Source organism: Meles meles, chromosome 6 (genome assembly GCF_922984935.1).
Source record: "Meles meles chromosome 6, mMelMel3.1 paternal haplotype, whole genome shotgun sequence".
NCBI classification, from domain to species: Eukaryota; Metazoa; Chordata; class Mammalia; order Carnivora; family Mustelidae; genus Meles; species Meles meles.
Genome location: NC_060071.1, coordinates 119,835,797 through 119,849,470, shown reverse-complemented (window position 1 = coordinate 119,849,470; position 13,674 = coordinate 119,835,797). Strand labels below are relative to the sequence as shown.

General features: G+C 45.3%; 1 protein-coding gene across 1 annotated transcript in view; it reads right to left on the bottom strand.

Moving 5' to 3' along the window:
- The window catches only part of SUSD6 (sushi domain containing 6), a 97,325-nt gene that overhangs the window by 43,101 nt on the left and 40,550 nt on the right, over window positions 1-13,674 (bottom strand). Inside the window, exon 2 of the mRNA XM_046007507.1 lies at window positions 10,238-10,443. Coding sequence (XP_045863463.1) covers window positions 10,238-10,358 — 121 coding nt within the window. The 5' untranslated portion in view covers window positions 10,359-10,443. The remainder of the gene's footprint in view (window positions 1-10,237; window positions 10,444-13,674) is intronic.

Below are 13,674 nucleotides of genomic sequence, written 5' to 3'. Positions count from 1 at the left end.
AGAGCCAACATGCATTCCTCCTCGGGATCTTCCCTCCCTCCCATCATCTAAGGGGATCCACACCCACACCCAGTTCAAAGTTCCTTACCGGGCTAAAGTTCGCATATTGAAATGTACTCTTCTAGGCAGCCTTCCCAGTCCCACTCCTTTCTCCTCAGAAGAGCTTCACCACCCACACCCCCTAAGATATAAAGATACTTTCACATGGTTCTTCAGTTCTCCCCAGAAAGCTGGGGATGGAATCTTATGGGGAACCATAAATCAGTGCAGAGGTCCACAAGGTGCCGTGTACTTGACTACCTTGTCCTTACCTACAGGACAAGCTGTGATTCTATACAATCCCGCTGGAAGGGACCACTCACCCCATAGAGTACTCTTCCCAGGATATGCTTGTTGGGTCCACATGGGATGATCACTGGCCTGGTTATAGCAAAGGAGCAAATTTGTTCTTGCCTTCTAGAAACTTATATGCAAACACATGCCAAGAACGGAGATGGAGAGAATGTATACCACCTCAAAGATCAGAGACTGAAGGAGTCTACTACGGAGGAAAAGGTATGAAGCAGAGAGCCACATGGCCTAGTGATGTCACCAGCTACTTCAGAGGTCATTAATCAGTAATTCTGAACAACTATGCATGGTCATCAGGAGGTTTAGTGGGGCTGCACTGGCTTAAGACACCACTGGGTCCCTTGCAATCTGGTCTCCAAAGCAGTAAGATCAACTGGGAAGCAGAAATAACCAAGACCTCTCTCCCGTTTACTGACACAACTCATTGTGCCATGACCAGTGCTCAGTAAACATTGCTGGGCTGCTCCTCAGGTCCACTTAGCCCTCATCTGGTGGCTGATGAACCCAACAACATTCTCCTGTGCCTTCCACCACAGCCAGAGTCAACAAGACCCAACTGGCAGAAGTTGAGCCAGTGACAATAGACACATAGGTCCTGCCCTCTCCCAAGGAGATATGTGTCTACTACATGTGAAGAACTGTCAGGCCCTTTCCTATTTCATGAAGTGTTGCTGGTTACTCAGAATAACAAAGGCTATAGCAGAATTATTTTATAACCCTGTTTGTAGTTGGCCATAACTTCCTGAAACACATTTCCCCTCCCGGGTTGAAATGCCTAAAATACTTTTGTGAACTTAAAAAAGTAAGAAAAAAAAAGCTTTGCAAAGAAGAAACCTTGAAGAGAACTTGTTTATCTTCCCTCTACTACTTCCCAGAATTCTGAATGATTAAACAATTGTACTGTAAGAGATTTGCCTACTGGCAGAGTTAACAAGTCACAGAAGATAAACATGGGGAAAGTCTCCATCTCAGGGGAAGCAAACGAATCCAGGCAGAAAAAGGCTCTTAAAAGAAATGCTGGGGTGCCTGGGTGGCTCAGTGGGTTAAAGCCTCTGCCTTCAGCTCAGGTCATGATCCCAGGGTCCTGGGATTGAGCCCCACATCGGGCTCCCTGCTCAGCAGGGAGTCTGCTTCCTCCTCTCTCTGTGCCTGTCACTCTGCCTACTTGTGATCTCTGTCAAATTAAAAAAAAAAAAAATCTTAAAAAAAAAAAGAAATGCTATCAAATAGAGCTAAGAAAAGTAGGAGAAGGCAAAGGGACTACCAAATGGAGAGAAGACAAGAGAGTTCTTATATTATTTTTACTTCTGACACTGTATTTTCCCAGATGCGTTTACGAATCTTTTAAAATCTAATCCTTCGGTCAACCACATCATCGTGCAGATGAAATGAAAAACGTCTTTAAAAGAGCAGACCCGGGACACCTGGCTGGCTGAGTCGGTTAAGTGTCTGCCTTCAGCTTGGGGTCATGATCCCAGGGTTCTGGGACAGTCCCACACTGGGCTCCCTGCTCCTTGTGGGGAGCCCGCTTCTCCCTCTGCCTGCTGCTCCCCCACTTGTGCTTTCCCCCTCTCTCTGACAAATAAATAAATAAAACCTTTAAAAAAATAAAATAAAAGAGCAGACCCTTGGCATTTGCAAAATGACTCCAAAATGACAAATAGCAGCTTTGAGGAACCCTGACTCTGAAATGCCAACAAGACAGCCTCTATGAAGGGAATGGCTTACTGTGAGATTATCTAGCTGACCCCCTCTCCCCCATCCCAGCAACAACATCGCACAGGGGCACTGCTGCCCTTTCCTCCCTGTCTTCATGTGTAGGATGCCAACACACAGTATTTGAGTTAAGGACTTGCGAATTATGAATAAGTCATGCAGTATGTATCCAACTCTACACAGTATTTACTGGATGGAATCAAACAGCATCCAAGACATGGGAAGAAGCAAGAAGCACCTTCCCATCCTGAGTCTGTCTGAACTAAGCAGCTGTGGCATCAGAGGTGTAGGCTGTAACAAATGATGCTACAATCTGATCTTTCAACCTGGGAATTATTTCTTTGTATGCCAGGCCATGTCCTAAGTGCTTTACATATACAATCTTATTTAATTCTCACAATCATCTTATGAAGTAGGCATTATTATCATCCCCATTCTAGCGAAACAAAGACAGTGTGGTCAGGAACGTTATCCAAGGTAACACAGATAGCTACGAGTAGGGGCCACATTCAAACTGAGGCAAGGGGACTTCAAGGTCCATGCTTTTAATCAGAATACACTGCCTCTCCAAAAACAAGGAGTCCATAAAAAAGAGAATCTTGCCATCCGCAACAACATAGATGGATCTAGAGGATATGATGCTAAGTGAAGCACTCGTGACATAAGTGAAATAAGGCAGGGGTCAGAGAAAGCCAAATTCTCTAATCTCACAAAGTGAAATGTGATTTCACTCATCGGTGGAACTTAAGAAACAAAACTAATGAACAAAGAAAAAAAGAGACCAAAAAACCAGACTCTCAGCCACAGAGAACGCACTGATCGTTACCAGAGGGGAGGTGGGTGGAGGGATGGGTGAATCAGGTGAAAGGGATTCAGAGTACACTTAACCGTAATGATCACTGACTAATATACACAATTGTTGAATCACTATACTGTACACCTGAAACTAATATAACCCCATACGTTAATTACACTGGAATTAAAAACAACACGCAAGGGGCATGCCTGAAGAATAATGACAGCCGGATGTCACACTGAGCTGTACTAGTGACCTCAATGGCCCCATGAGAGCTGCAGGTGGTATTTACCATTCTAAGGTGTTTATGAGTTGAATCCTATCCCACCTAACAAGAGACAGCTCTTTGAAAAAATGCTAGGGTACAATGTTTTTTTAATAGTTATAATCTCGGGGCACCTGGCTGACTTGGTTGGAAAAGCATACGACTTTTTTTCTTTTTTTTAAGATTTTATTTATTTGACACAGAGAGAGAGAAAGAGAGAGTCAGAGAGCACAAACAGTGACAACAGCAAGGGAAAAGGAGAAGCAGACTTCCCTCTGAGCAAGGAGCCTGATAGAGAACTCGATCCCAGGATCCTGGGATCATGACCTGAGCTGAAGGCAGACACTTAACTGAGCCACCCAGGCACCTGGAAGAACATACAACTACTCTTACCTCTGGGTCCCATGTTGGGCGTAGAAATTATTTAAATAAACAAATAGATTAACTTTTTAAAGAAATAGTTATAATTGGGGTGCCTGGGTGCCTCAGTGGGTTAAAGCCTTGCCTTTGGCTCAGGTAATGGTCCCAGGGTCCTGGGATGGAGCCCCACATCTGGCTCTCTGCTCAGCGGGGAGCCTGCTTCCTCCTCTCTCTGTGCCTGCTTCTCTGTCTACTTGTGATCTCTGTCAAATAAATAAACAAAATCTTTAAAAAAAGAAATAGTTATAATCTCACCCTATCTTCCAGTACATTCAGATTTCATGCTTTAGGCTGGCTTCAGGTGAGGCAGTAAACAGGGCTAGGAGAGATCAGCAGCCAGCAACCCTTTTTCATGCAGCAGCATAGAAAGGTTGTCTCTAAACACTGCTTTCCCTCTGGGCCTCAAAGCTAACACAAGTCAGACCAAGGTCACTCCTGACCTGGCCACACTCCAGGCAGCCAGCCACCCAGAATGGAAGTGGAGGGCTGCTCAGACCCTCTGCAGGTTCACCCTCCTGAGTGAGGCAGAGAAAGGAATCTCCCAGAGGGTAAGAGGTGAGGAAAAGAATCAACCTGCAAACCTACTAGAATAATTAAGAACTCTGAAAGCAGGCCCTAGGTTTTTCGGTTTTGTTTTTAAAGCATCCTGTGGCCCCTTTTGCAGAAGGAGTTGGGCAGGTAAGGATAACATCCTCGCTCACAAATTAGGCCTGGGTAGTAGGGTACCTTTGTTTAGAAGGTGGAATCTGTGTTGACTGAGGGCTTTAACCAAAGTGAGACCCACTCAGATGTTCAGTTCACTGGACTCCTGGTTTCTGTTCCTCAAAACTTACAGTGCAAGGCTGATGCCATGTGTCTGCAGTGTTCTCAACATGGCACAACAATCAGCCTGAGGAAGGTAATTTCTCAATGTCTTTTCCTGATGCCACCCTTCAGCAAGCCCCATAATGACCCATCCAGCCTCCTCCCACAATCCTCGAGTCTTTTTATAGTCACAGGTAATTACACCATGGAGAGATTACATCACTTCATCGGCAGTGTTTACAACTGACAGGAAGATGCTGTGCGGATGTTTTGGGAACTACATCCTCATTTAGCAAACAATTTGCTGTGGTCCCTATTGTTCTTTTCCAAGAATAGAACCGCCTTGGCAAACTTGGTGCCTAAACTGGGAACCAAACAACTAAGGGCCATTATAGATGAGAACAGAAATCACCACAGAGGCAAACATGGTAACCCAGTGATGACTCCTTCATCCTTTATCCAGGGGAGAAAACACAGATAGCGTCTTTCTTTCTGTCAAAAGAATCCTCTGAAGGTTGTCCTGAGTGCTCCAATAGGATGACACAAGAAATGGGTCTCAGAGAAGCCTGCCACTCAGCACAGGCAGTGTGGTTCTCAGCAGACCCTGGGCAGCAGAGTTAAGACAGACTGGGCACAAATCCCAGTCAGCTTCTCCACTGACGGTTGCCTGTCTCTGAGCACTTATGTAACCTCTTTCTGCCTCAGTTTCTCATCTATAAAATGGTTACATGACCATCTGGCACACAGACTTTCCTAAAGCTTCAAATGGGATGATACACAGAGAGCCTGACACATAAATGATGCTCTGTATGCATCAGCTTCCAGCCTGTCCTCTCCCCCCAGCTCAGTGTACATTATCTCTGACCCCAGATCCCTTCAGAGATGGTGATGGTGAGCCAGGGCCACCTGTCAACCTCTCTCAGCTACAGCAAAGTCAAGGGCCAAAGCTACATCCTTCCCTGAGAGCCTTGTCCTCAACATTTTCCATCATCAGTGAACACTAACTGCCAGGCTTTCTCACTCTACTGCACAGAAACGTAGATGGCTGTTTTCCCTGCTATTTTAAAATTGCTTTAGGTGCTTGTGTGATGTTTAACATGGCCTAGAGTGTCATGGAAACACTTTAAGGGGGGAAAAATCAGAAACAACGGCACCTAGGTGGCTCAGTCGGTTAACTGTCTGCCTTTGGCTCGGGTCATATCCCAGAGAGCTGGGATCAAGCCCCACATTGGGCTCCCTGCCTCTCCCCACATTGGGAATTCTGGTTCCCTCTGTTCCTCCCCTCCTCGCTCTTCTCTCTCAAAATAAAATCGTAAAAAAAATTAAAAGTCAGAAACAAGTAAAATACAGAGTTTTTTTCCCAGTAAATCCCCTCAGGAAAGGGAGAGAATGAAAATCAAAAGCTTTTCACATGAGTCAGCGAGCAGCAGGGTTGAGACCATCACACTAGACCTTTCCAGAAGGCCAAGGGGTTTCAAAAAGACCAATCCTTCCTCAACTGGTCAAGTCAGACACCTGGTCCCACTTCCTTATCCTGAACACAAAAAATGACTTTGCATCTTTAGTTTTGTTTTTTTAAAGACAGCAAAGGATGTCATCTGCATAAAAATCTCCTGCCCAGCATGACTCAACAGTGGGTCACATACCAACTCTGTTGTTGTCATTATTTGGGAATTACACCACACATTTTATATGCCAAGTATCCTCCAATCATTTTTATTAGGCTACACAACACCAACCTCAGATCCTTAAGGATTTTGTTTCTGTTTTGAAGGAGACACAAAAAGGTCAAATGATTTGCCTAAGGTCATAAAACACGTTTCTTTTCTTTCATTCTTTTTTTTTTTTTTTTCTCAAAGTTTCTTGAGATCATAGGTAAAGGCACCTGGGGGGCTCAGTCAGTTATACATCTGCCTTCAGCTCAGGTCATGATCCCAGAGTCTGGGATGGAGTCCCACACTGGGCTCCCTGCTCAGCAGAGTCTGTTTCTCCCTCTCTGACCCTCCCCCTGCTGCTCATGCTCTTTCTCAAATAAATATATAAAATATTCTTTTAAAAATCACAGGTAAAGGGAAGGAGTTGTGAGATCTGAGAAAGGCTGCTACACAGTTGGGACCCTAATTCCTCTCTAGCCCAAGAAGAGAGGCAAGCTGAGTACTCTGTGTGTGTGTGTGTGTGTGTGTGTGTGTATGGATATATATATATACACACACACACACACATACTTTTTTAAAAATTCTGGTCTGCCTACACAGTGTGAACCAGGTGTGAAGATAAAATATGCTTCCTTTTGCCACTCCCCAAAAGGAGACTTCTAATAATTTTCTCCATCTCTGTTTAAGGAATGACCAAAGGGGAAGCTGGACCTACTGCCTCTAGAAACCAAGATGGAAAATTGAACCTCGATCATGGCATAACTCTGCACCAGAATTCTCTAGTGCCTGCTCCTACATGATTCTTTTCTACACCTGAGCAATTATGACCAAGACTACGGGTAACTGTGGTATTTTATAATGAGAGACTACACTGATGAACTGCCCCCCTACAGGATGCCCACTTCCCTATGTCTAATGGGACTCTTCCAGTCGCAAGTGCACATGTGCACACAAGCACATTCAAGGTCTACTAGAGCCCACTGGGTAACAAAGGCTGTGTAATTTACAAGCACCTCCTTTTAAAATGCTTCCGGACTGGGTGTTCAGGGACAGCTACAGGAACTGGTAAGATACATACCAAGAGAAAAAGGGGACCTTTCCTGAACTGAACTGCCTTTCCTCGACCTCAGAGTATCTGAAAGTCTTGGTTTCTTGGCAAGCCTGTCTGGCAAGCTGCTTATGGCAGGCACAGCCATACAGGTGTGCTCGGGTTTCAGGCCAAGGAGTGGGTGCCTTCCTCCCTGAGAAGCCAGTGCAGAGAGGGAAACGCACTGGCAGCACCATGGTGCACTGGATCTAAGTAATGGGGCCACCCCTTCCCCTGCCTGCAACCTGCTCTGTGCCAGCACACATTTTACGGGGAATAGAAAAGACCTGGGGGTGGGGTTGCAGGGGAGGGAGGATTCTGTGCAGATCGGGGAGGGAAAAAAACTACAGAGCCAACTTTTCCATCCTGCTCTGAGCCCACACTACAGACATACGTTTTTCCACATTAGAGAATAATAATCCCTTTATCCAGCCAGTCTGAAACCATCAGTCCCTGATAATTGAATTCAGACCTTGGATGGAAAGTTGGGAAGGTGTGGGTAGTTGGAAAATGGGGTGGGAAATGGGAGGAGGCAGGGGTGGAGCCCATAAAAGGAGGGTGGCAGTAGGTGGAATGGCTTAATGAAGCTAAGAGGCTAAAGACTTCAGAAACCAAGGGCAGACGTTCCACCCTACTATTGCCAGGTCACACAAAGGGACAGCTCTCCTAGTGCAGCCTGGGAAGAAGACGGTTCTAATCCTGGCCGTAGGACCCTAGGCGAGTACATGACCTCTAAAATCCTAGCTCTGACAGCATTCCACTTATGCACATACTTATTGAGCACCATTTGTTCTGGGCTAGGGGCAGGGCAGCAAATCTCTTCAATAAAGGGCCAAATGTTTTAAAGCTAAATACTTTAGGTTTTGGGGGTGACACAGTTTATGTCACAACTACCCAACACTGCCACTATAATACAAACACAGCCACAAAATATATTATGAATGAATAATGCTATGTTCCAATAAAACTTTATTTATGGACACTGAAATGTGAACTTACAATTTTTATATATACATGAAATATTATTTTGATTTTTTCCCAATCATTTAAAAATATAAAACCATTCTTGGCTCACAGGCCATACAAAAGCAGCACAGAGGACTCGGTCCAGGGACCATAGCTTGCCAACTTCTACTCTAGACATACAGTGGCGAACAAGACAGGGTCTTCACATCCTGTGGCTCTGTGACTACCACTTCTAGAGAGCGTCTCTGGCTTGGGCTGCAGGCCCTGGGAACATAAGCCCTGCTTCACCTGGCTGTATGCTGGTGGATCCTGGCCATCTTTTCTTCTGGAACTTCATACAGCCACAATGCCCACACTGTGGGGTCCCAATCATCAGCGGCCTCCTTGACTGTGCTAGGAGCTCCTCACAACTAAAGAGGTCTTAGGCTTTATGGCAAAGGTTTAAATTCAGTGTCAGAGCAGGGTGAAGAGGAGGCAGTGGACGAGGAGGTTGGTACGTGGGTGGTGGAGAAGGCTACAGTGCAACAACAGATGCATCACTCTTTCTCCCGGCAGTTCAGAAGAAAAATCGTAGATGAGACTGCACCATTATCTGTATGTGTTGGGTAAGTGGGTGGTGGGAGATGACAGAGAATGAGAGACAGCACTGAGCTATGGGGACTCAATACTCTGCACTATACCACAATGCCCCTATCCTTCCTAAGTCCCCTTCCAGAATCTAGCTAAGATCCCTCTCTAGGGAATGCTGTCCAAAGAAAACTACCATCTGTATATATCTAATGAAGTCTGGTAGGGGCCACATTACTATCATAATTAGTTGAGGGGTACATGCAGCTCAGTCGGTTGGGCGTCCAACTCTTGATTTCAGCTTGGGTCGTGATCTCAGAATTGTGGGATCAGGTCCCACATTGGGCTGCCCACTCAGCACAGTATGTTTGTCACTGTTCCTCTGTTCCTCCCCAACTTGTGTGCATGCATGCTCTCTCTAGTAAATAAATACATAGAATCTTTTTAAAAAATCATCATCAGGGGCACCTGGGTGGCTCAGTGGGTTAGGCCTCTGCCTTTGGCTCAGGTCATGAGCCTAGGTTCCTGGGATCAAGCCTCAAATTGGGCTCTCTGCTCAGTGGGGAGCCTGTTTCCCTTCCTCTCTCTTTGCCTGCCTCTTTGCCTACTTGTGATCTGTCAAATAAATACATAATAAAATCTTTAAAAAAAAAAAAAATCACCAGTTGAGACCTCTACTGGTGCTCGCAAATACAGAGGCTCTATGGAGGTTCTCTAGCATCACCCAGAGGCCTATGGTACAAACCCAAATATGCCCTTTCCTAGAAGAACACCAGGTGTGGAGGCCCACATGAACAGAACCTGGAAAGGTCTTCAGAGCACTGTGGAAGGCAATAAGTATCATAAAATTCAAAAAGGCTCACAGCTGCATTTCCAGCTGCTGCTAGGACTCCTGCACCCCACCGGCTTCTTTCAGAAAGTCCTCTGAATCACGAAAATACAGAAGGAGGGAACTGGATATGACCTTAAAGGTATCTGGGTCAACCCCTTCATTGATAAATGGAGAAACTGAGCCATGGAATGGCTAAGTGGCTTGTCCGAGATCACGAAGTTTAGAGTGTCAGAGACCAGGTCCTGGTTTCACTAAATTACAAGACCTCAACTCTACTTATTCTGAAAGAAAACATAAAAAGACAAGAAACAAACAATAACGAACTAACAATCATGAAGCACAAATTGTGTTAGACTAGTCCCCAGCTAGGGACTAGTATCACCCCATTCTGTCGCTGAGGAAACTGAGGCTTAGAGAAGTGAGATCTGCTCAGGTCCCAGAGCCAGCAACAGCAGCACTGGACTCAGAACACCAGCAGTCTGATTCCCAAACCTGCTGCCTATCATGCTCTGAACGCTACAGCTCCATCCTCCCCAGTGACTCCAGTTGTAGGGAGAGAGCCCATAACGTCATCCCCAGGACGTTCCTACACACCCCTCCCTTCAGCTGGCTCAGGAGGCCCCTTACTACCACACCCCCTTGACTGCCCCCTGCTTTACCACAGCACAAAAGGCTCCCTGCAACTGGCCTCTAGGTGGAGAGTCCCCTATCCCAGCTTTGGGAGAAACAATGGTGTGAGTCTTTTCCCTCCCCCACAGAGAGGCAGGCCCAAACCCACCTGAGGCAAGGCCGTCTCCAAGGAGGGTACTAAGGATCACCAGCGGAAGGAACACTCCATGTCCCACGGAGGCCACGGCCAACGCTGCGGTGCTCTTTGGTGCTATCCTGCCATGGCACATCTTTTATCCGTCCAAGTTATTAAAAAAAAAAAAAAAATTAAAAGCCAGAAGAAAGAATTCTAAAGTCAGCCACAGGTAGATTTACCTATAAAAAAAAACAAAACAACAAAAAACAAAGATATAAGTGAAAGCTTCAGCCTTAAGTTTGTTGTAGGTAGACACTTTGATAAGGAAGCTATAGTCACACAAAGTTCCAGAATTCTAGTAAATGAATTCCTGCTGCCAAGAAAGGACAGCCACCTAAGTGGCTTTTCAACGTGTGTCTGGGGGAAATGCCGAGGCCTGCAGCAAACTGCCACGAGCGTCCACAGCCAGGAGCCAGATCCTTGCAACAGGACAAGGACACAAGCACAGGCTCACCTGGAGATCTGTCGGGCACAGCAGAGCTTTCAGAAACTGCCCCGGCTCTGCCCCACCAGCTCTGCCCCACCACCTCCGAGCCTCCAGCAGAGAGGAGGGGAGAGGCAGCTGTTGACAAACAGTGCTACACCCCTGAGTCAGGCTTTACCTTTGGCACTTGGACTCAGAGGGTGTTCAACCAACCAAAAGGAAAAAAAAAAAAAAAAAAAAAATAGAGAACACATGTCTTAAAGGGAGAAATACACCGCCTAGAGAAGGAATGCAGCAGCGGAAGCCAAGAGCCCTGGCCAGGCTTGCTCAACTGCCAGAGGCTGGATGAGCCCCTGAGGATCTGACACTGACTCCACAGCCATGATTCTCAAAAATGGACCAATTAATCCAGGCTCACCCAACACACCTGTGACCCCAGAGACCACACTTGTTGATTGTACCTGACAACAACTAGAGGGAGGACGGTCTCTAGAGGGAGGACGGTCTGTAATTGTTAACTGCCCCCCTCCACCCCGTTCAGACTATGACTTCAGACAACTAGGAACCAGTCTTTAAAAAAAAATAATAATAATCAGGGGTCAAGAGTTTCAGGGATTTTCTACATGCCTTCAGAGAAGTTGAAGAGTTGATACAGGCCTATTATATTTTAGTTAACTCATCTGATTTCATTTATCCTTGTTTATAACAGGTATTCCAAATAAGAACACACTCCCTTTTTAAATTCCATACACATACCTCCTTCTCCATTAATAAGGCTTCATGTAAATAGATAAGGGAGCCTGCCATCTACAACCCTAATAAAGGATGCCCCTGAGATTCTGCCAGGGATATTAATCAGCCCTGCCTTCCATCTATGTCTGAAGCCTTGACTCAGGCCTACATCCCCTGCTAAAGAGAGTTATTCCAAACAGCAGCACGAGTTGTCTCTGTCTGAAGGAAAAGCAGCTATGAAAGTCTTCAATGAGCATTAGCCAGGGGTTCAAGAACAGAGCTACCTTTACTCACTACCACCAAATAGTTGTGACTATAGCAATCTTCTGTCCACAGCCTTTACCCAAGCTCCAACTTGAGCCTTTAAAGCTGTAGAAAACGGATGGTTCCTGAAGAAATCTTGGGGTAGAATCAGTAAGTAACCCAAAACAGAACACAAAACTGTGTACGTGTAAATATGTGGAACATGTATACATTTAGGTGGCTAAGAACAATAGAGTTAGAATGCCAAAATTCAAACCTGTTTCCTCTATTACGACCACGTGACCAAATCATTCTCTTAGCCTCAGCTTCCTCATCTGTAAAATGGGAATACTAACCATATGTCTTCATAGGTTTGATGTAAAGATTATCAGACAAAACACTTGGCAAGTCCCTGGCACTTTTCAAGTCCTCAGTGACCACTGCCTGCTATTGCTGTTGTAATTATTAATAAGGACTGAGCTTAATAAGACCTTAGAGGTCATCAGGTTTCACCTCCTCATTCGATAGATGCCAAAACCAAGATCAGAAGAGGTTAAAGAATATGGCCAGTTAGCAACAGGCCCTTTGGTGCTGCCATTTTTGATTCATTGACAGCAGGCAGCTCTACCAAGTAGTCATCCTCCCCTCAAGGCAACAGCCCACGGATCACTGAGAATAATAATACCTGGTTGTGCCCCATCACAGCACGTGCACAAATATTTCTGTAGTGAATGGATGGCGCCGGATCAGAGTGGTGCTTAGATGTTCTGTGCACAAGTGAAGGCAATCAGGAAAGATTACCCGGAGGAAATGATGCTGACTGCTAGTGGTAGTGAAAAAGAAGAAGAAGAAAACTACCAAATACAAGTGGAACAGAACAATGGGAGCACAGTACTCTTGGCAGAGGCAGAGTTAAGGGCTAGGCTAAGGAATTTAAACTTTACCGTGAAAACTATGCAGCGCTTACAGGATTATAAACAGAGACGTTATAAGACCAAATTCATTTAGGAAGATCACTCTGGCAAGGATTTTGGAGGTGGAGGGGGGCACCAAGTGGTAAAGGATCTTAAATTTAGTATTTTGCAATTAATGTGGAGCTCTTTTGAGGGCAATTTGACATCTGTCCCCGAAATGCACATATTCTCTAACCTATCAGTTCTGCTTTTAGAACCTGTCCTCAAAAAATCACATGAGCAATGATGTAGATGTAAGATATTCACTCATCCTTTGTACCGGCAAAAGACTGAAGTGAAACGAGTTAAACAAGTTGTCATACACACACGTAATGGAATACTATGCACTGGTTTGAAAAGAACAAGGTAGGTCAGTTGGTACTCATATATGGAATGACTTCCAAAATTAGCATGTGAAGAAAACCATTTGTGAGTATGCATGTATTTTTAAAGGAGATACACCTATACACACATGCATGCCTGGAAAATCTCTCTCTGGAATGATGCACAAGAAATTGGTAGCTAACGATTGCCTTCATTTTTCACTGTACATATTCCCCCTTTAAACTCCTTGAGCCATGTACCGTGTACATGTATTACCTATTCAAATAGATAAAAATGTAAAATAAAATTAAGGTAGCAAGGTTTTCTTGCACATTGCCTGCCTCCTCCCTCAACAAACTGACATTAAAATAAACCTGACTGCTCCTCCTGCCAGGAATACAGTCACTTCCAGGGCTCAGCACAAGGGGCATCTCCGGGAGGAGTTCTGACACTTCCCACCATGCCCATCTCCAGTAGGACTAACCCCCTTCTTACATCCCAAGTGTCCTGAGCACCCTATTATGACTATACCTCTAACAGGTTTTACAGGTTATACATCTACATGTTTATCTGTTTCGCCTCACCAGATTCAACAGGGTACTTAGGAAAAGAGAGGGCAACAGGGCCTGGCACCTGACAGGCAGGAAACAAATGCTTGCCGAACTCATGAATACTGTGGGGAGGAGCCCATATAGTATTGGGAAGAAAATGCATACAGATGAGCTCCTGTTTTG